Source organism: Rhinolophus ferrumequinum, chromosome 11, assembly GCF_004115265.2.
Source record: "Rhinolophus ferrumequinum isolate MPI-CBG mRhiFer1 chromosome 11, mRhiFer1_v1.p, whole genome shotgun sequence".
In the NCBI taxonomy this organism is placed as follows: domain Eukaryota; kingdom Metazoa; phylum Chordata; class Mammalia; order Chiroptera; family Rhinolophidae; genus Rhinolophus; species Rhinolophus ferrumequinum.
The window spans coordinates 13,799,960-13,825,520 of record NC_046294.1 but is presented as its reverse complement, the minus strand read 5'-3'; the positions used below and the strand labels follow the sequence as shown (position 1 = coordinate 13,825,520).

The 25,561-nt window shown below is 54.5% G+C and overlaps 2 protein-coding genes across 2 annotated transcripts; one reads left to right on the top strand and one right to left on the bottom strand.

The window, feature by feature from the left end:
• Positions 1-8,268: 8,268 nt before the first annotated feature.
• SLC39A13 (solute carrier family 39 member 13) lies at positions 8,269-15,834 on the top strand. Its single transcript, XM_033119440.1, is given in 10 exon segments — positions 8,269-8,382; positions 9,833-10,141; positions 11,784-11,897; positions 12,199-12,323; positions 12,716-12,820; positions 12,931-13,020; positions 13,792-13,842; positions 14,156-14,305; positions 14,308-14,546; positions 14,650-15,834. Coding segments are annotated over 9 exon segments (1,251 nt in total). The 5' UTR covers positions 8,269-8,382; positions 9,833-9,840; the 3' UTR covers positions 14,726-15,834.
• Positions 15,835-17,535: 1,701 nt separating this feature from the next.
• On the bottom strand, positions 17,536-23,321 carry PSMC3 (proteasome 26S subunit, ATPase 3). The gene is made up of 12 exons (XM_033121887.1): positions 23,068-23,321; positions 22,739-22,822; positions 22,075-22,200; positions 21,579-21,683; positions 21,402-21,464; positions 21,007-21,144; positions 20,426-20,569; positions 20,164-20,312; positions 19,173-19,269; positions 18,806-18,951; positions 17,897-17,978; positions 17,536-17,719 (listed from the first exon to the last, which is right to left on the bottom strand). Exons 1-12 carry the CDS (start codon positions 23,140-23,142, stop codon positions 17,609-17,611), a joined length of 1,320 nt encoding a protein of 439 aa, XP_032977778.1. The 5' UTR covers positions 23,143-23,321; the 3' UTR covers positions 17,536-17,608.
• Positions 23,322-25,561: the final 2,240 nt, after the last annotated feature.

The window sequence follows — 25,561 nt, the reverse complement described above, 5'->3', positions numbered from 1 at the left end:
GCAGACCCTTCAGCTCCTCAGCCATTGGGGTACACTGGAGGAGACTCAGGATGCCTGTCGTTGAAGCTCTCCTGAGACGGTGTGCTCAGTCCCTTACTCCAGGGCTCTCCGCTCTCACTACGGGCAAATTCTCATCAACGCCAGCCCTGGGTCTCCTGGTGATGTCTCCTGGCCAGCTGCCAGCCTGGCGCTCAGGGTTCTCGGGAGAGAGTGGCTGAGCCTGGGATCCCTCTGAGCCTCCGAGATCATGCTGCTTCACTCCCAACCCTGTCAGCAGACGAGATAAGAAAGTGGCAGTGACTGTTGGAGTCCAGACTGCAGAGCCAGACAGATCCAACAGCTTGCAGTGTGTGAACCTGGGCAGTGATCTCACCTCTCCAAGCCTCAGTTTCCCCATTTGGAAATGCCTATCTTGAAAATTTGCAAAGAGAGACAGACAAAGGAGATCATGGAATGGGGCCTCAGGGTGTTCCGTGGCCAGCCTCACACAACAACGGCCACTCCCATCTCCTCCTAGAAGCCCCACTTCCTCCCTCCTTTCCCCTCCACCTGCCTGACTCAGGGTGAGAACCTCTGCTCCCTGTTCTCTTCACCCCCAGCGCCCCTGGCCTCACTCTGACCTGTCCTGATCTGGGAGACTGCTGGAGCTGTGGTTCCCAGCCCTACTCCAAGGCCCTCCCCCTCTGGGACAGAGACCTTGGAGGCCCAAAATTCTGCCCTGGCAGGACTCCCCACTTCTGCTAGCACACCACCTGCCCTCACAAAATACCCCCTTTCATCCTCAGACAGCCACAAATGTTTTAACAACTGGTGCCATTCACCAGGCACTTCACATACACAGCATCTTGTAATCCTTGTAGCTGCAGGTATTCTTAACTGCATTTCACAGATGAGGAAACTGAGGCTCAGAGGGGAGGAGTGACTGGTGTAAGGTCAGCCGGCTAGAAAGGTGCAGCTCTAAGATGAGCACTCAGTTCTGACTGCCAACCCAGTGGAAAACCTATGCAAACCAGGAGGCAAAGCAGCACCTCTTTGTCTGGAAGAAGACTTCAATCCTTTTGGGGTGTCACTGGTGCCCAGGCCTGCGGTCATGGCTTATTCCCAGTTGCCCTGCTGTCTTCCCATCACCAGAGTCTCCTGCTTCTCCTGGTCCATCTTGTAAGGTGTCAGAGTTGGGAAAATCCCAGCTTCAGGTGCCCATGAGAGCAGAGAGATGATAAAAATCCAGAAAGGTGAGCAGTGCCCTGAATCAAGTGCTCTGGGCATGCACACCTAGCAGTGGCACTTAACTCCCTGCAGAGATGGACCCAAGGGGGCAGCATTACCTGGTGGTTAGTGCCAGACATTCATGGGTTTAAATCTCAACTCTGGATCTGATAAACCACCCCTGGGTAAGTGACTTCACCCTAAAATGGAGAGAGAAAGATCTCTCCTGGCCTGGAGATTTCACAGAAGGGAAATTTGTTTCTAAGGGCTCAGTTTTTCGCGCATGGTCTCATTTAAGCCTCATAACAGCTCTGACAAGTAGGTATTATTATTACTCCCATTTCACAGATGAAAAAACAGAGGTGAAGGAGTCTTCTCCAGGTCACAGGGGCTTGCAGGGGCTTGAACCCCAATCCCATGTACCTCCAAGTCAGATGCACTTACACTGCCCTAGAGAGGTCTCCCTTTTCTTCTAGGTCAGAGGCCCTAAGTGGCAAGTTAAACCAGGACTGGATGGGGTTGGAGGGCTTTGCCCTGCCCAGCTGTGGTGCAGCCCCCAAATGCCTGACTGTCCTTGCTGTTGGGTTGGACTTGCTGACAGCTGCCTGGGCACCAAAGGGTGGGCAGGGCCTCCTCCAGGCAGTTCCCCTGCCGTATTAGGCCACCCTATCCTTTAACCATGGTGGTGCCTGCCCTCTCCTGTAAGAGGGGTGTAAGACCTTCCAGGGGGCCTGCCCGGTGGGGCCAGGAAACCAAGAAGCTGCATTCGAGCTCCTCACTTGCTTGGGTTCCTTCCAAGGCCCTGGGAGAGGGGCCTCCCCAAATTTGTACTTGTGATTTTTGTCATCTTTTTCTTAATGAGGACCTCCAAATTGTATAAGCATCAGGCGGCATAAAACTGAGCTCAGTCCCCAGGTTGGGGGCAGCTGAGTTCCATCCCTTACCCCACTTGCTTTGAGCTGGCTGGCTCTGTGACTTTAGGAGAGACCCCCACTTTCCCATCTATACAGTGGGAAAGAAGCCTGGAGTCAGGGGGTACAGCAAGGGCAATGAGAGGAGCTCAGGGTACCCACCCTTTACAAAAGCCCCAACTCCACAGAGGCCTTTCACCAGCCGGCACCGGTTCCAGCTCCAACAGCCCTGCAAGGTGAATGAAGGCTCCTACCCTCATTTTCCAGCTAGATAACTAAGGTTTGGAACTGAATGAGCAGGTTGATGCCCATCCCCCACTGCTCCCTGGGGCCTCGGCCCAGGCTGCCGAGTCCCAAGCCGGGAGGAGGGGGCCACCGGGCAGACCCTTGGCTCTGGGAGTCCGGACAGGGGAGGCGGAGGCGGGCTCAGCGGAGGCCGGGGGAGGAGGCAGCATCCCGCACTGTCTCACCGCAGGACCGACCTCGGCCCTTATCTGCACTGGCAGCTTCCTCCCGCCACCCCAGCCCCGCTGTAGGCCTGGCCCCCGCCCCCGCCTCCCGAGGGCCGGCCCAGAGCGCCCCTCCCCCGCGGCCGCCCGCCCCCAGGGAGCGCCGGCTGCAGCGGGCTGTGCTTGCCCAGCGGAGCGGAGAGGGGCCTGGCCCCCAGGTGAGGGGCCGGAAGTGATAAATAACTCCGGCGGGGAGGGGGCATGATCGCAGCGAGGCCTTCCCTGCCCCAGCTTGCCTACCCCAACCAGAGAAGGGCACCCCCAACCAGGCCGCTTCAGCCACAGCTGAGAGGGTTTTTGGGGTCCCTTAAAGCCCCAGGAAGCAGAAGGAGCAGTGGGATCGGTCTCCACCCGGGGGACAGGAGACCCCCAAACCACACACACACACACACACACACACACACACACACACACGGTGTAATGCCCATGGGCGTCCCTGGCACAGGTGTGGGAAGGAAAAGAGAAGTGGGGACACCTTAGAGAAAGTGAAAAGCAAGCCACAAAGTGGAGGAGACGTCTGCCACAGATGCCCCAAAGGATAAGCATCAAAAATACATAAAGAACCTGAAACTAATATTGTATGTCAACTGTAATTGAAAAAAAAAAGTATTTAAAACAACTAGTCCTGACAAAATTAAAAAAAAAAAAATTCTTGCAAATCCATAGGGAAAAACGAGTGATCCCTCAGAAAAATAGATAAAAGACATGAATGGACATGCTAACAGGGGAGGAAACATTTGTCAGATACACATCTAAGCATGCTCAAACTCACTGGTGATGAGGGAAATGCAAATGAAGACCACAATGAGATGTCACCTATTTTACACCATTCGCAGAACAAACCTTAGCAAACCTGGCGCAACCAAGTGTTGGAGAGGAGGTGGAGCCACGGAATCTCCAGTGTGTTGCCAGTAGAGTACAACCAAGTGTTGGAGAGGAGGTGGAGCCACGGAATCTCCAGTGTGTTGCCAGTAGAGTACAACCGATACAACCACAGCCGGGTGGTAAGGATGAGGGCACACACAATCTAGCCTTATCTTATAAAGCTGAGGCCCAGCATATCCCCTCTAGGCATAAAATCAAGAGAAACTTTGGCATGTGCTCCAAGAGACACGGACAAGAACGTTCAAAGCTGCACTGTTCTTAACAGCCAAAATCTGGAAAAAACCCAAGTGCCCATGGACCAGAGAATGGCTAAATAAATTACAGTGGATTCATTCATACAGTGGCACATCATTCAGTAGCGCAAGCAAATGAACCAATTTCGCACAGTATCATGAATGAATCTTAGTCCCATATTGTTGAGTGAATAAAGCCAGTCCCAGAAGACAAATACCCTTCCTGTGAAGTTCAAAACCAAGCCAAACCATGTCTACAAATAACAACGTGGGCTCCTTCCTTCTGATACTCTTGTTATTAGGGGTGACAGGATTACCCACCCAAAAGATTCATGAGTATACTCAAGACTTACGAGTAATACTGAGAAATTATTACAACCAGTAAGAAAAGGTAGTTGGCTCCTGTGCAGTATCAGTAGGTCGTTCAAAATGTAATGGGAAAATATCCTATTCAAAATAGCCACAAAAATGTAAAATACCTGCAAAGAAACTTATTAACAGTTATGCAGGACTTACATGAAAACAACTGTAAAAATCACTGAATAATATAAAAGAAAACCTTAAAACAGTTTTCTCCCTTATTAACTAAAATAAACTAAATCAAACAGAATACTGTCTAGGCATGTACGTACGTATGTATGTATGTATATGAAAACACTATTTAAAAAAAAAACGACTGATCATCACAAAGTTCAAGTTCCCCCAAGAAGGAGGCAGGGATATAGGATGGGGGAGGGTAACAAGTAAACAAATATATCAATAAATAAACACATAAATTAAATAAAAGAGGTCCCTGCAAAAACTCAGATGACAGTGCCTAATGCATAAGATTTCACCCCAATTTGTGCTCCTGAGGTTGGAGGCAGGAAAGGGAGACATCAAATTCATTTGGACAGACTTTTATTCAGGGTATAGGCAAGCTTGCCTTTCTTTCCAGAAGCCCAAAGGCGGGGGGGTGGGGGGGTGGGGGGTGTGGGGGGTGTGGAGGGAATGCCTGTGTATACAGGGGACAAGACTAACGGCCCCAAAGACAAACAACACTAAGGGCTTTCAGGCTGGACGGATCCAGAAGGCTTCAGGGAGGAGGTGGCCTTGTAAACGGTCTGGATTTCAATCCACAGAGATGGTGGAAAGGGAAGAACATGCCAGGCCTGCCAGGGGTGGGGTGGGGGTTACAAAGGGGGTCAGAAAGGCAGAGAGGCTGGACAGAAAGTAGTGAGGCTTGGCTGCACAGGGGCTGCCCAGGAAGAGTTGCTGAGCGGTGGGGGAGGGGGAAGGAGAGGTCCTGTGGAGTTGTGAGACATCATCTGGTCAGGGCTCAGGATTCAGGGGAGAAAGCACCCCGGAACTCATGAAGGAGCTAAGACTGCTCTGGAAAGAACAACCTGAGGGAGGGTTGGGTTCAGCGGTTCCAAAGGGCCAGGTCCTCTGTAGGAGCAGCGGGCCTGGCTGAGCACCTCGCTCTGCCTCTTTTCACCTGTGACCTATGACCTGAGCCTCAGATGCTGTTCTATAAGAGATTGTTTCCTGCCTGCAGAGCCCCACGGAAAGCCCTGAGAAGGAGAAAGCCAAACTCTGGGAGCAGAAGAAATGTGCATCCACCCCTCAGCCCAGAACCTCTAGCCCTGCACTGCCAGAGGAGGGGGAAATTGTCAGAGCATTGGCAATGCGAGGCCATGGCCTGGTCTCACAGCCACCACCTGGTCACAAGGCTGGGGCAGTCCCATCTTCTGGAAACAGAAGGACTTGTTGCTGATTAAGACTCCCAGTAAAGGTACCAGAGCCGGCAACAACGTGTTGAAGTCAAACCCTGGGCAACGTAGTGAAGTCAGAGAAATGAGTCTGCAGTGCCCCAATCCCAGATGCCTCCCAGCTACTCAGAGCCAAGCAGTGCCCAGGCCCACCCTGCCCTGCTGAAGCTTGTCTCTGAGGCCTCCAAACCGATTGATGAGTGTGTTGGAAAACACTCCTCTGTGCTCAGCAAAGAGAGGAGAGAGGGTGGCCCCCCCACCCTATGTCTTTATCTGTTCGTTTCATTGCTGTAACATTTTCTTTATACCCATGTATCTACACCTATAAATAATAATAATCTCTAACCCTTAAATAGAACTTCCCACATGCCAGACATAGTTCCAAGTGCTTTATGTATATTCATTTATTTAATCCCCACAACAATCCAATTCAGTAATCCATTTTACAGATGAGGAAACAGGCACATGGAGTTAAGTAATTTGCCCCAGGAAGTCTGGTACCAGAATCTGGCTGTCTTAACCATCAAGCTAGGAGGCCATTAAATATACATATACATGCAGTCATGCAGTACATAATGACTGTTTCGGTCAACAAAGGACCACGTATACGATGGTGGTATACCATATCACTTAGGCATCTAGTAGGCTATACCTTCTAGGTTTGTGTAAGTGCTGTGATGTTCACACAACAAAATCACCTAATGACACACTTCTCAGAACATATCCCAGTTGCTAAGTGGCACATGACTGTACATATGATGAGAAGTTATGTAATTTTTACATAATCGCATAAATGTGATCATATACATGTTTTAACATGTTTTTACATTTTCCTTTTATATTTTTCCTCCCCTCACCATAGAATCCATTTTATCACCCTAATGTGTGATCTCCTGTATCTTTTATTTACTCACAATTATATATGGGTTTACATATACTGATACTTCTCATCACACGTACATATACAAGGTTCCTTTTTGTCATTATTTTAAAATAGTGGATTATATTAAATAAATATTTCTGCATCTCTCTTCTATACTTGGAAGCCCCTGGGAGATCTAATTCACTATTTTTAACAGTCACACTTTAATCCACCCTGTGTCTTTCTACCTGGCCCTCCTGCTCATTGTCAGCTTCTAGAGTCCCATCCCCACCCCCAATGTGCTTGTTTAATCCATTAGGGAGTCTGATAGTGGAAATTCCTGGCCTGGTGAGAGGAAAGGCCAGTGAGAAGGCAGTAAGTGGCATTTCTGGCTGGGTCTTGCCCATCCCCTGGCTGGTGGCCTGCAGCCCTCAGCCCCCAGAGGAATGCTGACTATGTTATTGTGAAATCATTTGTATATTGTGAAGTGCTTTGCATATTGTGAGTGATTTGCATACACGGTGGAGGGTATCTTAGAGATCCCAGAGCAGCATCCCTGAGTATTTTCCTTCCCTTTGCAAAGAAAGCAACCAAGGACTTCCACTTCAGAACTCAGGGAGGGGCACAGGAAGACATCCTGGCAGGCCTCCATAGATCTGGGGGTGAGGCAGACAGGGGCTTTCAGAAGAAAGCTGATCCCACCTGGAAGGAGCTGGGAGTCTAAGAAGGGCAGACATTGGAGTGTGAGGTGGAATAGGACTTCACGTGCAGCAGGTGAGAGCAGAATGTGCCCTCAGAGATCCCAGGAGGGGAGAGCACCTCAGGACAGAAGGTAGCTATCATGGGAGGCAAATGAAGGTCAGAGGCTTGGAGACCCGTCACAATTTCTGCCCAAGTGGGTATCCACATGCCCTTCCTGAATATTCTACAGTCCTGGCTGATTCCCAGGGAAGGATGCAAAGTGAAAACGCCAAGCCAGACTCCCACCCCCTAGAAGTGAAAGGTGCTACCACATGCTCTGGGTTCAGGGACACCCAGGTTTGAATCCTGACTCTGCCATCTATGTCATTGTTTCACCCTGGGCGAACAGTACCCACCTCAATGGGATAGAATGACGATTCAGTAAGAATGCAAGTACAGTGAATGACGTATAGTAGGTGTTCAGAAAATTGCAGTTATAATAATAATGGTATTGTTTGCTGCACTAGTCTAAGAGGGTCAGGCCGACTACTTCTAGGTGAGGGGAGCACAAAGCCTTTGCTCCCTCAGGTTTGCAGTTCAGAGCAGCAGTGTCAAGCCACCATGCACTGGACCCCAAAGGGTTACAGGCTCTGGAGACAAAGGCCTGAGGTTCCCAGTGAAAAACCAAAGCATAAAAATAATTCGATGAGTAAGAATAAAATTCCCTCTTCTGAGGTTCCCGGGGCTAGGCCCCTCCCTGCGGCAGGCACTTCCCCTTTCCCTTGTTCATGGAGGAGCCAGACTGGGCTGACTCAGAGCTGGAGCTCTGCAGCCATCCTCCCACCCAGGACCCGGGCCGGCCGAGCAAGGGGCTGCGAGTATGGCAGCCGAGCGCGCCCCCGCGCGGAGCCGGGAGGGACTGCAGCCAGAGAGAAGCAGCGGCAGCCAGACCCGCAAGCCTAGCCGCCCGGCCGCTCGCGGTCCCTACAGACCCACTACCTCCGCCCTGCCCAGCCCCGCTGAACGCGGTACTTGGGTCTCCCACTTCCGCCCGCCTCCCGTCCGGCCCGAGCGGAAGTGCGCCGGCCGCCCGGGTCCCCCATGGCCGCGCAGCGGAAGCGCGCCCCGACAGCCGCTCCCTCCGACCCCGCGGTGCGCGGCGCGTCGGGTTCCGGACAGGTCCCGTGTGACGTGGCCGCACACGGGGGGCGGCTCCGGGCCGGGGGCCGGCCGGCCGGGCCGGGCGGGGCAGACACGGGGCGGGGCGCGGCAGACCCGGGGCGGTGCGCGGCGCCGCAGCTGGATGGCTGGGGCCGCCAGGAGCACTGCCGCCACCGCCGTACGGTGAGTGACCGCCCGAGCCCCCCACCCCCACCGCCCCGGCGGGATGGACCCGGCGATCCCTCCGACCCCGGCCCGGCTCGCCTCGTCCTGGGCTGACCTTGGTCTCTCGCCCAGAGCCCGGAGTTAAACTTCCTTGGGCTCTTCTTCTCCCGCGTCGTGCACACGTCACTCCCCATCTCTCCCTCGCTCTCCTCCTCCTCGTCTATCTCCCCACTATTTCTGGCTCCCTCCGTCTTGACTCTTGTTTTCTCCCTTCCCTTTCCTCTCTGACTCTCTCCGTGCCCCCTTCCCTTCTCTCAAATCTGTGGTCCCCTTACCTCTACATGACCCGCCTCTGCCTCCAAGCCAGGCCTGGCCCAGTCCTGCCTTTGGTCCCCAGTGGAGCCCAACGGGTTTCATCAGGGTCTCCCGTTCAGGCCTGGAGATCCACGACGCGGGCATCTTTTCAAAGGCCAGAGGCAGTTGCTTTCCCTTCCTGCCACCTCCAGCATCGGATGAGGAAACTGAGGCAGGCACATCACCGGCTCAAGGTCACAGCCAGCACGAGGCAGGGCCCACCACATGTAAAACTCATGCCTGAATTTCCAGACTGAACTTCTCTCTTGGTTGACTCACATCCTCCTTCTCTAATCACTGGCTGGTACATTCCTGCTGCCCACTGCTCTGGGCCGCCTGCAACATAAGGAGGACATTCCTTCATGCCAGGCACGTTCAGCTCATCTCATCTGCACAACTGTGTGAGGGAGGCAGTTCTTATCTTCATCCTGTAGCTGAGGAAACAGAGGCTCAGAGAGGGGGCTTGCCCACAGTCAAATAGCTACAGGTGCAGAGCACAAAGTTAATGGCAGGTCTCCAAAGCCAGTGCTCTGAGCATCTGTGAGGCAGCCCCTAACTGAAGGATTTCTTCCGTCTTACCTCCTGTCTCCGTGCCCCAGGCACAATGGACTCATTTCCTAGGAAGAAGCTCTAATAGCACTGTCCTAGCTCAGCTGCTTTGTTTCCCCACCTGCACCTCCTAATGTCACTCCATCAAGCTAGATAGTTCCGGCTTCAGTCCCTGGGGAGTCCTCACCAGGGTACATTCTGGTGGCAAAACCTCCCCTGGCAGCCAGAGACACCCTGCTGGGCTGGGCCTGCTGGTGGCTGAGGAGAGCCCAGCCAGCGCCTCACCCTGTCATTAGGGAAAGTTTAGCCTCAGGCGGACATGCTGACACACAGTCTGGAGCTGGCTTAGAAGGAAAAAACGTATGGCTCTTGGAGTGAGGTGTGGAGGAGCAGAGCCCCTTTTGCTCTGTGCACCCACCGTTTGGATCCTCAGAGGCCCTGGGCCAGGCAAGCAGGAGGGCAGATGCTATGGCAAATGTGGGGTGGGAAAGGTTGAGATGCCACGTTTCATAGCGGTATTTGGCCAAGGGTGGCAGCCCAGGTAAGCAGCCTCTGTGTTTTTCAGCACGTGGCATGTCTGGATGTCCCTGCCCTGGCTGTGGCATGGCGGGCCAAAGGCTCCTCTTCCTCACTGCTGTTGCCCTGGAGCTCCTGGGAGGGGCTGGGGGTTCCCAGCAGGCCCTCCGGAACCGGGGGGCTGCAGCAGCCTGTCGCCTAGACAACAAGGAAAGCGAGTCCTGGGGATCCCTGCTGAGCGGGGAGAGGCTGGACACTTGGATCTGCTCCCTCCTGGGCTCCCTCATGGTGGGACTCAGTGGCGTCTTCCCGTTGCTGGTCGTTCCCCTGGAGATGGGGACCACGCTGCACACAGAAGGTGAGTGGCCCTGCTCCCACCCTCCTCTGGGGCAGCCAGCGGTGTGGGCAACATGCTACTGCTCTTCCACAGAGAGCTGGGTGTCACGTTCTGGGGTCCCGTGTGTCTGAGGCGGAGGGTGAGGACAGAATACAATTTCTCACCATGGTCCCTTCTTCATTCATTAGTGCATTCATTTTATCTGAAAGAATAGCAGTCAGCAAACATTCACCAAGAAGCAGTATAGGTAGTGGTTAGAAATACGGGTGCCAGCCTGCCTGGGTTCAAATCTTGGCTCTGCCACTGACCGACTGGGTGCCATTGGGCAAGTTACTTAACTTCACTCTGCCTCAAGCTCCCCACCTTAAAAATGGGGATAATAAGAGTATCTACCTTATAGGTATTATTGTGACAGTTAAATGAACTCATATCAGTAAAGCACTTAGACTTCCTAGTGCAGGGAGAAGGCTACGTGTTTGTGGGACCCTTGCTTGGGGTGGGGATGCAGTGGCCAGCCAAGCCCTGCCTCTCCCTTCAATCTCTGCTCATAGTGTGCAAAAGAGCTCTCAAACCAAAAGCCCCTGGGTCTTCTTTACCCAGGACAGGCTGGTCGCAGGCCTGCCTCGGGCGGGGGTCTGGGAGGAGGAGTAGCCGTGGGTGGAGGCTTTCCCTTGGCCACCCTTTCATATGGTCTGCATGTACTGTATCCACAAATGACATGTTGTAATGAAAAGAACACAAGATCAGATGGGGAGTTGCTAAAAATACAGGTGCCTGTCGCCCCCATCCAAGAGTATGATATAATAGGTCTGGAGCAGGGCCCCAGGAATCTTTGAAATGAGTGCCTCAAGGGCTTGTGCCCCCTATTCATTCAGCAGGTGGTTCTGAACACGTCCGTGCTGGGCCCTGGGATGAGGGCTGGTGTCACAGCTATGAATGGAGCCCTCCTGGGGCCCGGGTGTCACACCTGTACGTCAGCTCAGGCCCTCTCATGGCATCCCTATGAGGTCAATGTTAGGAAGGACTTGGATTATTAGCTCCATTAGCACAGGCACAGAGAGGTTCTTTGACCAGTCTGAGGTCACACAGCCTAGAAGCAGCAGCTTCCTCTGGGATGCTTGCTACCCCAACCCCAAGCTGCCTCTGTCCTCTGGGCCTCAGTTTCTCTATCATACCAACGATTTGGACATGGCCCTCTTTGGGCATTTCCAACTCTGGATGCTGCAAGCCGGCAAAAGTCCCCATATCTCTGTCACATTTCTGAGAGTAACACTGACTGAGAAAGAAAAGAAAATTCCCATTTAATGAGTACTTCCTATGTATATTGTCACTTAATTCCCACAAGATCCCTAGAAGTGACTGAGTCCCAGAAGTAATCTGCCCAAGGTCACCAGCTGGTGGGTTGGGGAGCTGGGACCTTAACCATGAGGCAGTAGTGGTTCCACAGTCGTTCAGCAGGTTGTGGTATATTCCTGCTGAGCACCCAGCTCTTGCTGGGCCTGGGGGACGGGGGATCCAGGATGGGCAGCAGCCTGTGTCCAGCCTTCCAGAGGCTTGAGTTCTGGTTAGGACAACACAAAGAGCCTAGAAAGCATGGTGAGGCAGAGGGTGGGCCAAGGGCCTCAGTGGATCAGCCTCCAGGCCCCAAATCTCTGCCTTGCAGCTGGGGCCCGGCGCCTGAAGCAGCTGCTCAGCTTTGCCCTGGGGGGACTCTTGGGCAATGTGTTTCTCCACCTGCTGCCCGAGGCCTGGGCCTACACGTGCAGTGCCAGCCCTGGTGAGTGAGGCCACAGGCTGGAGGCAGGAGGGTGGGGGGTGGAGAGAGTATGTACCCCTGCTCAGGGATGGCCTAGGCCCTGCCGTTCTGCCAGAATGATAGAGAGGGCTTCTGGGCACTGGCAGGGAACTTGTCATGGTCTCAGTGCCCTGGTCCCTGTGGGAATCCCTGGGGCCCGGCTGCCCCACCAGCCAGTCCTGGTTCCCCCTGCCCCGACCATGCCCTGGACTAGGTCCCATTCCAAATGGCCTCCCTTCTATGGCCCTGGCTGTGCCCGGCCTGTCAGTGTTTCCCTCTGCAGGTGGTGAGGGGCAGAGCCTGCAGCAGCAGCAGCAACTGGGGCTGTGGGTCATTGCTGGCTTCCTGACCTTTCTGGCTTTGGAGAAGATGTTCCTGGACAGCAAGGAGCAGGAGCGGACCAGCCAGGTGAGTCCCAAGCCCTGGGAGTGGGATACCTCAGCGTCTGTTGTGTGATGATGCCGGGGCCTGGAGCCCCAGGTTCTGAGTTGAACCCTGAAAAGAAGGTCTCTTGGCCTTTTCGGAGCTCGGGGAGGCTGGGCCAGCTTGTTTGGGAGGATCTGGGGAGTGAAGGCATCAGCCTGCGCCATGGCACGTTCTTATGGACTGGCAGTGACAGCAGTGCCGGGGAGATGGACCGGCGGCAGAATTGGGAGCACCTCACTGACTGCGCAGCAGAGTAGTCTAGCCAAACAAAAGCGGCGTTCCCTCTCTCTGTTTCTCCATCTCTTGCTTCTATGTCTACCCTGGCCAAGTGGGGGGCATCTAATGTCACCTCTCCCTCCTTCTCCTGGCCCTAGGCCCCCAGCAAAGACCCCGCTGCTGCTGCCGAGCTCAGCGGAGGCCACTACCTGGCCCAGCCGGCTGCAGAACCCGGCCTGAGCGCCGTGGTCCGGAGAATCAAAGTGAGTGGCCCACTCAGGGCCCCCTCCTCCTGCAGCTGCCCCACCCCGAGTGGTCGGCCCAGCTCACCCGGCCTGCGCAGTTCAGCCCGGCTTTCTCTCCTCTCACCTAGGTCAGTGGCTATCTAAACCTGCTGGCCAACACCATAGACAACTTCACGCACGGGCTGGCTGTGGCTGCCAGCTTCCTTGTGAGCAAGAAGGTGAGTGGGGGTTTGGGGCAGGTGGGGCTTAGGCCGTTCTGGTGGGAATGATGGCGCCTGTGTTGACCGGTTGGCTCTACCTCCAAAATAGGTCTCCAGCCCATCACTTGTTCCCTGCGTCAGCAACACCCTCATCTGAGTCCCCCGTCCTCCCTGTTGCACTCCTGGACACAGCCTTTTGTCCCGAGCCACTGGTCTGTTCTTGCTGCGAACACTCCTTGTTGGGATCACATGCCTCTGCCAGGCTGCTGAGCTTGGCCCTTGCCTGCTTCTAGATGCTTCTCCCTCTGCCCTCTGTGCTCTGGCCCCAGTGGTCTGCCTACTCCTGCATTGGCCCAGCTCTTTGTCCCCTCATGGCCTCCACCTCTCACTGTCCCCTCTGCCTGGAATGTTCTTCCTCCCCCTCTTTGATGGCTGGCTCCTCATCCTTCAGGCCTTGGCTTAAACGCACTTCCTCCAAGAGGCGTTGCTGACCCCTCTAAATTAGGCCCTCATCACTCATGCTCCATGGCACCCACCCTGACTGCCCCCCAGCACCTGTCACGGGCTGTGAGTACACGGCTTCTGTGTGTTTACTCAGTCCTGGACCCTCCCTTCCAGACTCTTAGCTTCATGAGAGTAGGTTCCTTATCTGGTTGATTGGCTGCTGTATTTCTAATCGCCAAACAGTGGCCAGCCGGAGCACTCAGAGCAGAGTAAATATTGGTAAATGAGGGAACAAGTGGGTGCCCTGGCCCTGGGCACGACTCCCATAGACTCCCCTTCCTGCAGATCGGTCTCCTGACCACCATGGCCATCCTCCTGCATGAGATCCCCCATGAGGTGAGTGCCAGAGGGTCCCATGGTCAGCACTGGGGGCTGGAGCTTGAGGGAGGGGTTGGGGTGGGACTCCCTGGCAGTGGCAGGCTCCAGGGCTGCACTTCCGAGGCCTGGAATTGCGCAGCCCACCAGGCTGCAGCTACCATCTCAGCTGTGCTCCAGCCTCCTGGCGCCTGGGGTCTCATCCAGGGGGTGCGGGCTGGGTGGCCCAGAGGCAGGGCTGGTGCGGGGGGCTCGGTGTGCATGTCTGTACCTGTGCATGTCAGGGGATCTGGCCCCACTGACGCTCAGAGTAATCATCCGGGACTCCCCTCAGGTGGGCGACTTTGCCATTCTGCTCCGGGCCGGCTTTGACCGATGGAGCGCAGCCAAGCTGCAGCTCTCGACGGCACTGGGGGGCCTGCTGGGGGCCTGCTTCGCCATCTGTACGCAGTCTCCCAAGGGAGTAGGTACGGGCGTGGTGGGTGGTGGCAGGTGGCGGTCAGCAGAGGGGCCCTGGCCAAGGGCAGTATCCAGGCCGGGTTCTGCCCCCAGTCTACCCTGGGAGGGGGTGCAGTACACACGGCTTCCCCGGGCTCCCAGCCAGTCAGGCCTTCTCCCGCTGCAGAGGAGACCGTGGCCTGCATCCTGCCCTTCACCTCTGGTGGCTTCCTCTACATCGCCCTGGTAAACGTGCTGCCCGACCTCTTGGAGGAAGATGACCCGTGGTGAGTGACCCACTGGGACTGCTCCTCGCAGGGCCTTTTGGGGTCCAGCGGGGAGGAGCTTCTGGCCTCTGTGCCCCCCTGAGCCCTGCCCTTCTCCCCACAGGCACTCCCTGCAGCAAGTGCTTCTGCTCTGCATGGGCATCGTGGTGATGGTGCTGTTCTCGCTCTTCGTGGAGTAACCACCCCTGACTCCCCCCCACCCCCCGCACAGCAATAAGACTCGGATTTACTCTGTGACCATGTGTGAGGCAAAAGAGGGCGAGTGTGTGTGCGAGCAAGCCTCTGACCAGACAAGAGGATGGGGTGTGTGCTTGCGTGCGTGGTGTGCACACGACCAGGTATGTGTGAGACCGACACTGTGATTCCTTGTGCAAGGGCCCAGGGCCCAAGCCTGCGCCCACCATGAACCCGCTGTGGTCCTCTCCGTCATCCTCCCGGAGTGAGCAGTGAGGAAAGAGCAGCATTGGTCCCAAGCAGAGGCCTCTCCCCACCAGGACCCTAAGGAGAGTGAAGGGAGCCCCAAAGCTGTCTCCTGCTGGGGCCTCATGAGTCCTGGCTGAGGTAGTAAAAACCCTGCTCATGCAGCCAGTCCTGGGGGGTCAGGCTGGGGTGACTTCTCTTTTGTACCCATCATCCTGGCCCTTCCTTTGCCAGCTCTAAGGCCAAAGAAGGGAAGCAGCTGCTCGTGTAACCCCTAGCCCCACTCAGCACTGACAGTTCTCGTCCCAGCATGAGGCTGGGAGATGCTTTCTAAGACCTTTTCCTCATGGCTACCTACCCTAGGCCAGCTCCTGTTCCCCTGGCAGTGCCAGCAGCTCCTGCCACCTCCAGCTGCCAAACAGCAGCCTGCTGGGCAGCCAGAGCCAGGGCAGTCCTGGGCCAGAGGCCTCCTGGTCCAGCTCAGGGATGCTCTTGCCAGCACAGGGTCCAGGCAGATATTCTGGAGGCAGAAAGAGTGAGGCATGGCTGCCTTTCCCTGCTATGGCCCCTTTTCCTGTCCCACTGTGGGTGGGAGCAAAGTGGGGGTAGAGAAGGCTCCATGTTGTCAGCACTCAGGAATGTGCTCTGGGAGAATGCTGAAGCCATAATCCCCAGCTATTTCCCTTGGCTGGTGCCCAGGTACACAGCTGGTCCACTCCACAGCCAGGCTCCAGCCCTGCTGCTTAACTGTGGACGTTTTGAGAAGTGGCCATCAAGAGGGTCTGAATTGTTTTAGTTTTGCTGTGGTTCGATTTGTAACTGTAAATACTTGTTCTGTAGATAAGATGCAAATAAATATTATACACAAACTCGCTGCCTGTTTCGCACACCACCATCCATGGCCAAGCAGAGCTTTCCCGGGTGCTGGCTGCGGCCAGGCCAACCTGGCTGATCTGTGGCTGGTCTCATCGTCCCCACCTTCCCCGCTTCTGCTTCGTGCTTGTCTCTGAACAGTTACCCTTGCAGAGCTTCTTGGAATGGGACAGCATTTCATGTTTTCCTGGCATGTTTTGTTAGCTTTTTTATCTCAAAATGAGCCTGGCACTATGTCATTGTAGCCTTGGCACCAAGGGTGGCCACTTCATTATATAGCCCTATGAGCCAGGGCTTTTTCCCTGCCTGTCCCTGAATAATTTTATCCAGGAAGGAAGCTCCATCACAAAGGCTTGGCCTTAATGAAAAAATATGGGATCCTTATTCTAAACAACCCTTGCCTCCTCCGAATGTGCTGCATGCAAAGATAGCAGCAGACAGCAGGGGGCGCTGCTTCTCCACAGAGCTATCAGGAGAAAGCAGAAGCTGGGAAGTGGAGTCCCACCCACTCTCCAAGCCAACCAGAACCACCTCCAGTAGCCTGTTGGCTGAGCTGTCTGCACAGCGCCGCGGGGTCTGGGACAGGCTGTGAAGCCTGAATCGCTGCACCCTCAGCTGTGAGTGCCTGGCTCGAATCAGTATCTACTCAGCAAAAAGGGATCTGTTTCCACTGTGAAATCCCCAGGGATCTGGTGGGTCTGTGCCTGATCTGTTAAGGAATCCCAGCCGTCTGGCTGGCCCTCACCCTCCCCAGGCGGCCCTGGGGCTCCACCGTGGAGCCTCAGGTGGTGCCTGCATGGTTCACTCAGGAGCCATGGCCAGACGAATGCCCCCACCGGTTAGAAGAGGGAACAGGGAATGTAGGAGTGGGGGTAGCTGAGCCCAGGGTAGGGAACACAACCAGAAGCAGGGTGAGGGGGTTGGGGGGGGGAGCCACATGGGGGCACATCAGGACACTCCCGTTGGAATGGGGCTTCGAAGGCCGGCCTGGAGGTGTTGGGGCTACAGGGGAGGGGATGGGAGCTGGGAAAAAGCCCAGACCCCCAGAAAGGCCCAGGCCCAAGCAGCTCTCAGGGAGCACACTCCCCTCAGGGAGGCGACCGTGGGAAAGGAGGGTGTAAGGGCTTTTGCCGGAGGGCAAGTGAGAGCTGGAGAGTTCTGAAGGGCTGCTACTTTTTCAAAGGCCATTCAGGGGGCCTTTCAGAGGATATGGGGCCTGACAGGGAGTGGGGATGGCAGAACTGTGGGGAGAGAACACAGAATGAACAAAGGTTGGGCCTAGAAAGGATCTCACAGTGATCTTGCTCCAGCCAGAGGAAAGGGGCCAAAAGAGCTAACGGGGGCATGTGGATAAACAGGAAGCTTGGGGACTGGGAAACAAAGGAGGGTCAAGGGAAAAAGACCCAGAACCTGGCTTTACAAGAAAGCAAGGCCCAGGGCCAGAGCACCAAATGCAGAAAGGCAAAAGGCTATCTCTACTTAGGCCCTTCATTCTAGAGCTACAGCGCCACCACCTCTGAGGCTCAGGGGGGGTGGTGGGAGAGGGGTCTGGAGGGACACGGTGGGAAAGGCCAGAAGACCCGAGGACAGCGGGAGCACTCGCCCATCCCTCCCACAGGGCAGCACCTGGGGAAGGGGTCCCGTGTGTGCACCCCCACTCATCCACGCAGAGCCCAGGGAAGGTGAGCAGACAGGCAGCAGGGACCTGAAAGCTTTTTATTGGGCGTTTCAGCCAGCAGGAGGCCAGGGCGTGGTGCGGCGGGCAAGCCCTAGGCGTAGTACTGCAGGTTGGCTTTCTTCTTGGCCTGCACCTCCAGGATGCCCTCCATGTAGTCCTCGTGGGTCAGCTCCGTGGCACCCCTGCGGAGTGCGATCATTCCCTACACCCAAGACAGACAGGCTCTAGGGTGCCTCCCGCACCCCTGGCCCAGTTCCCAGCAGCCACAGCTTTCTCGGCCTCTTCCCCTCAGCAGTCTCCACCGGCCAAATCTCCCTGCCCTGTCAGGGAAGGGGGCAAGAAGGCATGAAGCGCCCACCCACCTGACCCCAACACTCACCGCCTCCACACACACAGCTTTGCACTGGGCCCCGTTGAAGTCATCCGTGCAGCGGGCCAGCTCCTCATAGTTCACATCAGGGCTGTGGGGAGGGGCGGGGGAGGAGATGGGCTCCCAGACTGCCCCAGCAAGTTGCGAGCTCAACTAGCCGGGTGACTGTGGGCCACTACCACCCCACTGTGCCTTGTTCTTTTCTTGGTACAAGATGGGGGGAGGAAGGGGAACAGTCAAAGCAGGTTAGACCAGGTTATACTATGTGTCTCCTGAGCTCTATCTAGCCTTCTAGAAATCTGTACCTGCGACCCCAGCGACTGCCTCAGCCTGAGGCAGGGGAGCAAGAGGATGTGGAGACAAAGGATGCTGTCTGCCCCTCTCCTTAGTGATGCAGGCCCTTCATCAGCCCAGCACTGCCACTTGCTGGTCTCGGGCCAAGCACTGTGCTTGCCATTGCCATATCCCCATGAGGTCAGTGCCATTATCCCGAAGTCCCACATAAGAAAACTGAAGCTTGGAGAGGTTAGGCCACCTACTGAAGGTCACAGAGATCTGACCCCAGGTCCATCTGGCTCCTGGCTGAATCCCCCTGGCCACGTTGGACTGTGCTCATCTGCTAGGGAAGGGGAGGCTGGGAAACTGAGGGCCTCTGGCCTGCAGACTTTCCAGTCATGGGGGAGAAGGGGACGAGTGGATTCTAAGGAGCAGAGTCCTCAGAATTAGGGCCTGGGCCGCAGCAAGACTCTATCTGAGGGACGTGGGGAGAACTGGAGGTTGTTGGGCAGAATAATGCTTGTGCGCGAACAGATCTGGAGGGGGTGGATGGAGGCCTGGGCAACTCAGCATGAGGACAGACAGACTGCGCTGCTGCTGCCCCTGCAGGGGTCGCGCCCTGCTTGCAGTGACCATGCCCACCTAACGTTCATCTTGCGGGAGTGGATCTGCATGATTCTGGCCCGGGCCTCCTCATTGGGCATCGGGAACTCAATCTTTCGGTCCAGGCGGCCTGAGCGGAGCAAGGCAGGGTCCAAGATGTCCACCCTGTTAGTGGCTGCAATTACCTGAGCAAGGAAAGCAGCAGCAACTTGAAGAGGAAGGGGTTCACAGACAGGCAAGTCATGGCCATGACAGGCAGACAGGCAGCCGAGGGGCCCAGTGAAAGGGCAGGGGATGTTCAAGACAGACTCCCATTCCAATTTAGCTGCACGGGCCAGCGGACTGAGACGGTCCCCTGGCTGTTAAGCCCCATGCTCTTGATCTGTGAAGTGACAACAGTACTCACCTTTACTTGAGTGTTGGGCTGGAACCCGTCCAGCTGGTTCAGAAGCTCCAGCATCGTCCTCTGAACTTCCCGGTCCCCGGCTTTCTCACTGTCAAAGCTGGGGTACACAGGAGGCCCGAGACACTGGTGAGGCCACAGCTCGAGTTGAGCCCTCCTCTCCTCCACCCACCAGAGCCTAACCCAACCCATCCAGGGCAGGGGAATGTCTCGCTCAGCTTGAGGCCCCCAGCCCAGGGACGGGCAGAGGGAAGGGCTTGGTAACTGCTGATTCCAACATTCAGAGACTGGAGAGACTGTTGGGATCAGGTATTGAGCTGAGGATAAAACAGTGAGCAAAACCAGCCACTGCCTGGGCTATCCCCCTGACGCACGTGCCATTGCGGACTGAGCTAGAACTTACAAATCCAGGCATCCAGCCCAGACTTGGAGCGTAATGGGGAACCCAGGCAGGCCTCCCTGAGGAAGTATTCCTCAGCTGAGATCAAAAGGCTGAAAACTCACTGGCCGGCCAACCAATCATTGGAGAAGAGGGGGAAAGGAAAAGCACATTCTAGAGATGGAACAGCAGGTCTAAAATCTCTCCCACCGCAGAGCCAGAGCGGGCCTGCAAGCCGAGGGTACCCTGTGGATAGAGTCCAGAAGGAGGGGGGACGTAGGGGCAAGAATGGAATAGGCTGAGGGGAACAGGGACAGCCACACAGGGAGCCTTACAGGCCATGGAAAGCCCAGCATTTACCCTAAGGAGCAACATGGAGGCCCAGAAAGGGTTTTCAGTAGGATCTGTTTGTGTGAAGGACTGTGGGTGCATGTGAGTGAGGTGACCAGGTTTTGTAAGGAAGATGATGCCAGCTGTGAGAATGGATGCTCAGGGGAAAAGAAAACAAGCAGGGAGGCTAGTTGGAACTTAGGAAGGAAAACCACAAAAGTAGAGACAGAGTGGGATAGTAGGAATTCAGAACAGTCCCCTTGGTGGCACCCAGCACCCCTTTACCGCTTGGTGCCGATGGCATCCAGCTCATCAATGAAAATGATGGACGGAGCTTTCTCCTTGGCCAGGGCAAAGGCGTCCCGGACCAGCTTGGCACCATCCCCGATGAACATCTGCACCAGCTGGGGGCCAGCCAACTTCAGGAAGGTGGCCTGGGTGGGGGGAGGATGGGGACTGAGAGTCAGGCCAGAGCACGAGAGGTCCCTTGGAGCCCGTACTGCTCAGCTCCTGCCCACTTCCCCCTCATCTTTCCCAAAGCACTCACCTTGGTCTGTGCAGCGCAGGCCCGGGCCAGCAGGGTCTTCCCCGTACCTGGGGGCCCATACATCAGTACTCCCTTTGGAGGTTGGATCCCCAGGTTCTCAAACTTCTCCTTGTGGTTCATTGGCAGAACAATGGCCTCCACCAGCTGCCAGGAAGAAGTCCTGGGTGAGGAGAGTGAAGCCCTAAGGGCTCCTACAGCCCAACATTTAATGGCTTCAACCCCAATCTGCAACCCTCCTGTTCCTGCTCAGGGATACTGCCTCTCCTTCCCCCATATCAAGAGAATGCAGAATGTTCACTCCCACCAAGGCCGACTAAGGTCTTTCCAGCAACAACAGGATATGGTGGAAAGACACTGAACATTGAGTTCCAGTCCTGGCTCTGGCCCTAACCTTCTACGACCCCAGGCACGTCCTTCAGTCTCTCTGATCTTAGTCTCCTAAACTGTTTCACAGCATCCTTCTTGCCTCCCTAGGGGGACTATGAGGATAAGAGGCATATTAGAGGGAAGTGCTCTGATCAATGAAACAGAAAAACACAAAAAGCTGGCGAGACTGGTGGTGGCTGCCACGCCTCCCTCACCTCCTGAATCTGCTTGTCCAGGCCCCCAATGTCACTGTATTGTTCTGTGGGTCTCTCGTCCACCTCCATGGCCTTCACCCGTGAGTCGTACTCTGTAGGCAGGGTCTCCAGGATCAAATAGGAGTCTTTGTTCACACCCTGGGGGCAAAACACAAAGCCTTCAGATTTGTCCTAGCTCAAGGCCTAATTAATAGGCTGGGTAACAGGTGTTTATAGAGTGAAAAGAATGATATGGGACTGGGCAACACAAGATTCAAAGAGCAGATAGACAGGATCTCACTCTCCAGGCTGCTCTGCCAAGATTCAGGACCAATAGTAACCTGGGCCTGGGTGAGGGGTTCAGTGGGAGAAACCTCATTAGAAAAGCTCTGCTTCGGCTCGGGGACACCACTCACCACCAAATCTCCCGGCTTCAACTTTTCAGCATCCACCAACCCAATCACAGGCAGGAAGTATGTCTGTAGGAAAGATTCCAGAAGCAGTCTCAGTTACTGCCCTCAGTAAGGTTCCCCAGTCCTTTCCCCACCCATGCCTCACCCTCCTCAGTTCTCCTATTGTTGAGTCAGCCTCACCTGCCGTGTAGAGGTTTTGATCACTGCACATTTGCCCTTCCTCTGTGAGTCCAAGTCAATATTGGCACCATCCTCCTCTTGGTCATTAGGATCAACATCCAAAAGCTGGAAAGGGATAAAGCTCAGATCAACAGGCCCTGCTCAGCCCACTGAACTCCCCAGAGCCAGGTGCTTCCTGGGCTGAGAGAGTCCCAACACCTGCAGGGCTGGCCATCCCTACCTCACTCCTCAGACTAGCCCTGAGCCCAGCAAGTGCAGCTGATCAACCAGGGGACTGAGAACATCTCTGGTTAGGTGTTGCTTCTCTGCCCCGAGGAAGAATAACCAGTAGAAAAGAAGACGAGTGAGGTTTCTGAGGCCTTTCTGGGCCCTAGAAGGGGTGGCCCAACATGCAATTTGGGCCTCAAAACTTCGACCACTCTTCCCCCAATGGCCCCATCGCCGGCTATCTCCAAGCCCCACTGACCCCTCTCTTCCCCTCCACATACACACACACCTCGATGACGTTGGAGACAAGGTATGGCAGGGTCTTGTTCACTTTGATTTTCTCACTGTTCTCTTTGATCTTGTCCTTCATAGCTTGAAGCTCGTGGGTTACTCGTAACACTTCGCTCTTCATAATCTGAGATGAAGGTGAGTGGAAGCCAATGTTCAGCTTTGGCTTTGTTTATCCCAGGGCCTTGTAATTGGTGAGGTCCAGGCTGCCCAGGGGACCCTCCCGCATCTGCTCACTCAGCTCTTAGGCTTTGTGAATGCTGAGCCTGACTACACCCACGTCCGCAGAGGTCAAAACAGGAGGCCAGTCTGGAGACCTCCTGATGAAGTAATTGTAGTAGAGGGAAAAAAGCAGGACTTTGAGTCAAACAAGTACAGGTTTTAGGCTCTGCCTTTCATTAAGGACTGGGTACTTCACAATAAAAACCTCTCTGAGCCTCAGTTTCCTCATCTATAAAATGAGGATTTCCTAAAAAGATTTCCGAGAGGAATACTTGTAAGACCTAGTTGAGAAAGGCAGTCTGATGATTCCTGCTCACATAGGCCTGGTCTCCCAATAGCCTGTCCCTCTTCTGATCTCTCTTAAGGCTTAGTTTTCTTTTCAATTTCCTGGTTCAAGGAGGAAACCGCGTCTGGGATAAGCAAGGCCTGCCTTGTACGCCCACCTTGATTTCACTGTCCAGCAGCCGTGTGCGCTGGATAATCTCTTCTGTGGACATCTTGAGCACCTCCTCCCCGATTCCATCTTGCTGTTAAGAAAAAAAAAACTTTTTAAAACTCAGGGCAGGTATCCCGCTTTCTCCAAGCTCACTTACAGCCTCAGTTTCCCCGCCCATAAAACTAGAATGAAGCAATCGGGACCCTTGCCCACATCCCAAGGGGCCCTACTCTGGGATCGGGCCAGATCTTGGTCCCCAGGCACCTCCTCCCTTCCTGCCAAATGCGTCTCCCCACTGGCCACGACTCCAGGACCCCCAGCTCTCCCAGCGCCCACCTCAGCCTCATCCCACACGGTCGCCATCTTCTCCTGCCGAGTCACGCTACTCTCAACTTTCGGCAGCAGATTCATTTCCTGGAGGAAAAGGCCGAAGATCGGACTGGGAGGAGTGGCGGGAAATTAATATTGTCTTTCTTAACACCACCTGTTGACTAGTGGCAGACCTCTTTCTTCAGGTCCTGACTCTTGACCAATTTAGCGGCGCGTTGCCATAGCGAATCTGCTTCTCCGATTCAAAAGATGAAGCGCGGGCCACAGGACCCGCCCCCGCGGCTACTGAAAGGTTCCCGCCCTCGTCCTGTTTTCGCCCGGCGCTAGGAGTGGGTGTGTTATTGGCCGGCGCCAGCAGTGGGCGGGACCTGGATATATAACCGGAAGGGACGGGGAAGGGACCGGAGTCGCAAGGGCCCTTGGGAAATGTAGTCCTCGTCGTGCTCGTAACTGAAAGGGTGCTTTTGAACGGGTGATTCAATCTCAGAGTCTGGCCCAGTTAGTAATTAGGGGATTCGCTCTGCCTCCCAAACCATAAACAACATATGCCAGCCGTGTGCAAAAGGCAAAAAAAAAAGGGGGGGGGCATGACACCTTAGACTGCATTTTTATAATTATTATTTATTAAAATACAACCTGGTCACCTTATTAAAATACAACCGGGTTACCTGAGAGCATCATTAACTAGTTAGTTTTAAAGAGAGAGATCACTGCTGCCACTAACTTCCGAGCAGGTGCCACAGAACTTCCCTGTGGGAAGAGAGCTCAATTGGCAATCAGCCTCTACAATTAAAAACATTATGGGGCCGGCCCGGTGGCTCAGGCGGTTAGAGCTCCATGCTCCTAACTCCGAAGGCTGCCGGTTCGATTCCCACATAGGCCAGTGGGCTCTCAACCACAAGGTCGCCAGTTCAATTCCTCAAGCAACTAAGATTGAACACGGCACCTTGAGCTGAGCTGCCTCCCGGATGGCTCAGGTGGTTAGAGCACGGGCTCTCAACCACAAGGTTGCCAGTTCGATTCCTCGACTCCCTTAAGGGATGGTGGGCTGTGCCCCCTGCAACTAGCAATGGCAGCTGTACCTGGAGCTGAGCTGCACCCTCCACAACTAAGATTGAAAGGACAACAACTTGACTTGGAAAACAGGCCTGGAAGTACACACTGTTCCCCAATAAAGTCCTGTTCCCCTTCCCCAATAAAATAAATAAAAAGTAATTGAGGTTAAAAAAAGAATGAATGTATCAACTTTACCCCCACATCTGTAATCATTTCTTTTCATCTCACTGAGTAGCAGAGATCTCTTTGGATCTTATGAGACTCATTTGCTGCACTTGTGTCCCCTGTTTCTAGAGGATCTCTACTTAACCCTCTGAGGTGAGGCCCAGGGCACTCCTAAAATGAACTTCTTGTAAGCCATGTAACATATTTTAAGTCAAACCAACATCGATAGACCCTAAACGTGGTGAAAATCTATCCACTGTTTTTCTTGGAATGCAGTTGAAGGCATTTCATTTGCAGCTGCTTGCTTAGGCTGACAAAGCACCCTCACAGATAATAGTATGTATTCCATCCTCTCAACCGCCCTGGCCTGTGGACAGACTGAATTATCATTGTCAATGTTATTAGATGAGGACGTGGAGGATCAGAGAGGTTAAGTGACTTGCCCAAGGTTGTTCAGTGAGTCAGTGTCAGCACTGGCGCTGCCAACTCCAAATTCACACTTTTCAGAGTTGCCTGACAGGAATCAAGAAGCCCAGTTGGGGAGGGAGCTGTCCTGTCTGTGCTGGTCTCAGCACACCTGAGGCAGGTGCATCCTGCTCTGGGGCCTACATTTGGAGATCCCAGCAGATAGGAATATGTTTAGAAAGCCTCCAGTCTGGGCCTGTGATAGGTGGTGGCAGGCCAAACTTTAGACAGGCTCCTCTGAGCCCTCTTTTCCACTAGTCTTGACCTTGGGCCCTGTCCTTGGGTCCTGTCCTCAGCCTGCCTCACCCAGTTTTAGCAAGAATCCTGCTAAGTCAGGTTATCAAGACCCCCTGATCAAGTTCCTCATCTCTCACCTTTGATATATAAATCCTTGGCCTGCCTTTAACAAAAATCCTGTTAGGCAAACTTAGCAAGAATCCTCCTACTGTGATATCTCCGCTTAGTAATTTTCTATCCACTGAACCCTCACTGTGCTTGTTGGCTATAAATCCCCAACTGTCTTTGCTGTATTGGGAATTGAGTTCAGTTCTATACTGAATTCTCTATCTCCTATTGCAATTGACACTTCTCATTACCTCCATGGCCTATCACTCCGATTCAAACAAGCATCATGTCTCACCCAGATTATTGCAGGGGCCTCTTCGTTAGTTGGCCTGCTTCTGCCCTAACATTCCTGTGATAGTTAATTTTATATGTCAATTTGACTGGGCCATGGGGTGCCCAGATAATTGGTCAATCATTATTCTGGGTGTTTTTAGATGAGATTAACATTTAAATTGGTACATTGAGTAAA

What these genes read in the sequence shown, in the direction of transcription:
- PSMC3 (XM_033121887.1), bottom strand. Translation starts at nt 23,142, where the DNA reads ATGAATCTGCTGCCGAAAGTTGAGAGTAGCGTGACTCGGCAGGAGAAG. An exon ending in TGGACAAGCAGATTCAGGAG is followed by an intron (nt 20,570 to 21,006) that starts GTGAGGGAGGCG and finishes TCTTCCTGGCAG; the next exon opens with CTGGTGGAGGCCATTGTTCT. An exon ending in CCTGCGCTGCACAGACCAAG is followed by an intron (nt 20,313 to 20,425) that starts GTGAGTGCTTTG and finishes CCCCCCACCCAG; the next exon opens with GCCACCTTCCTGAAGTTGGC.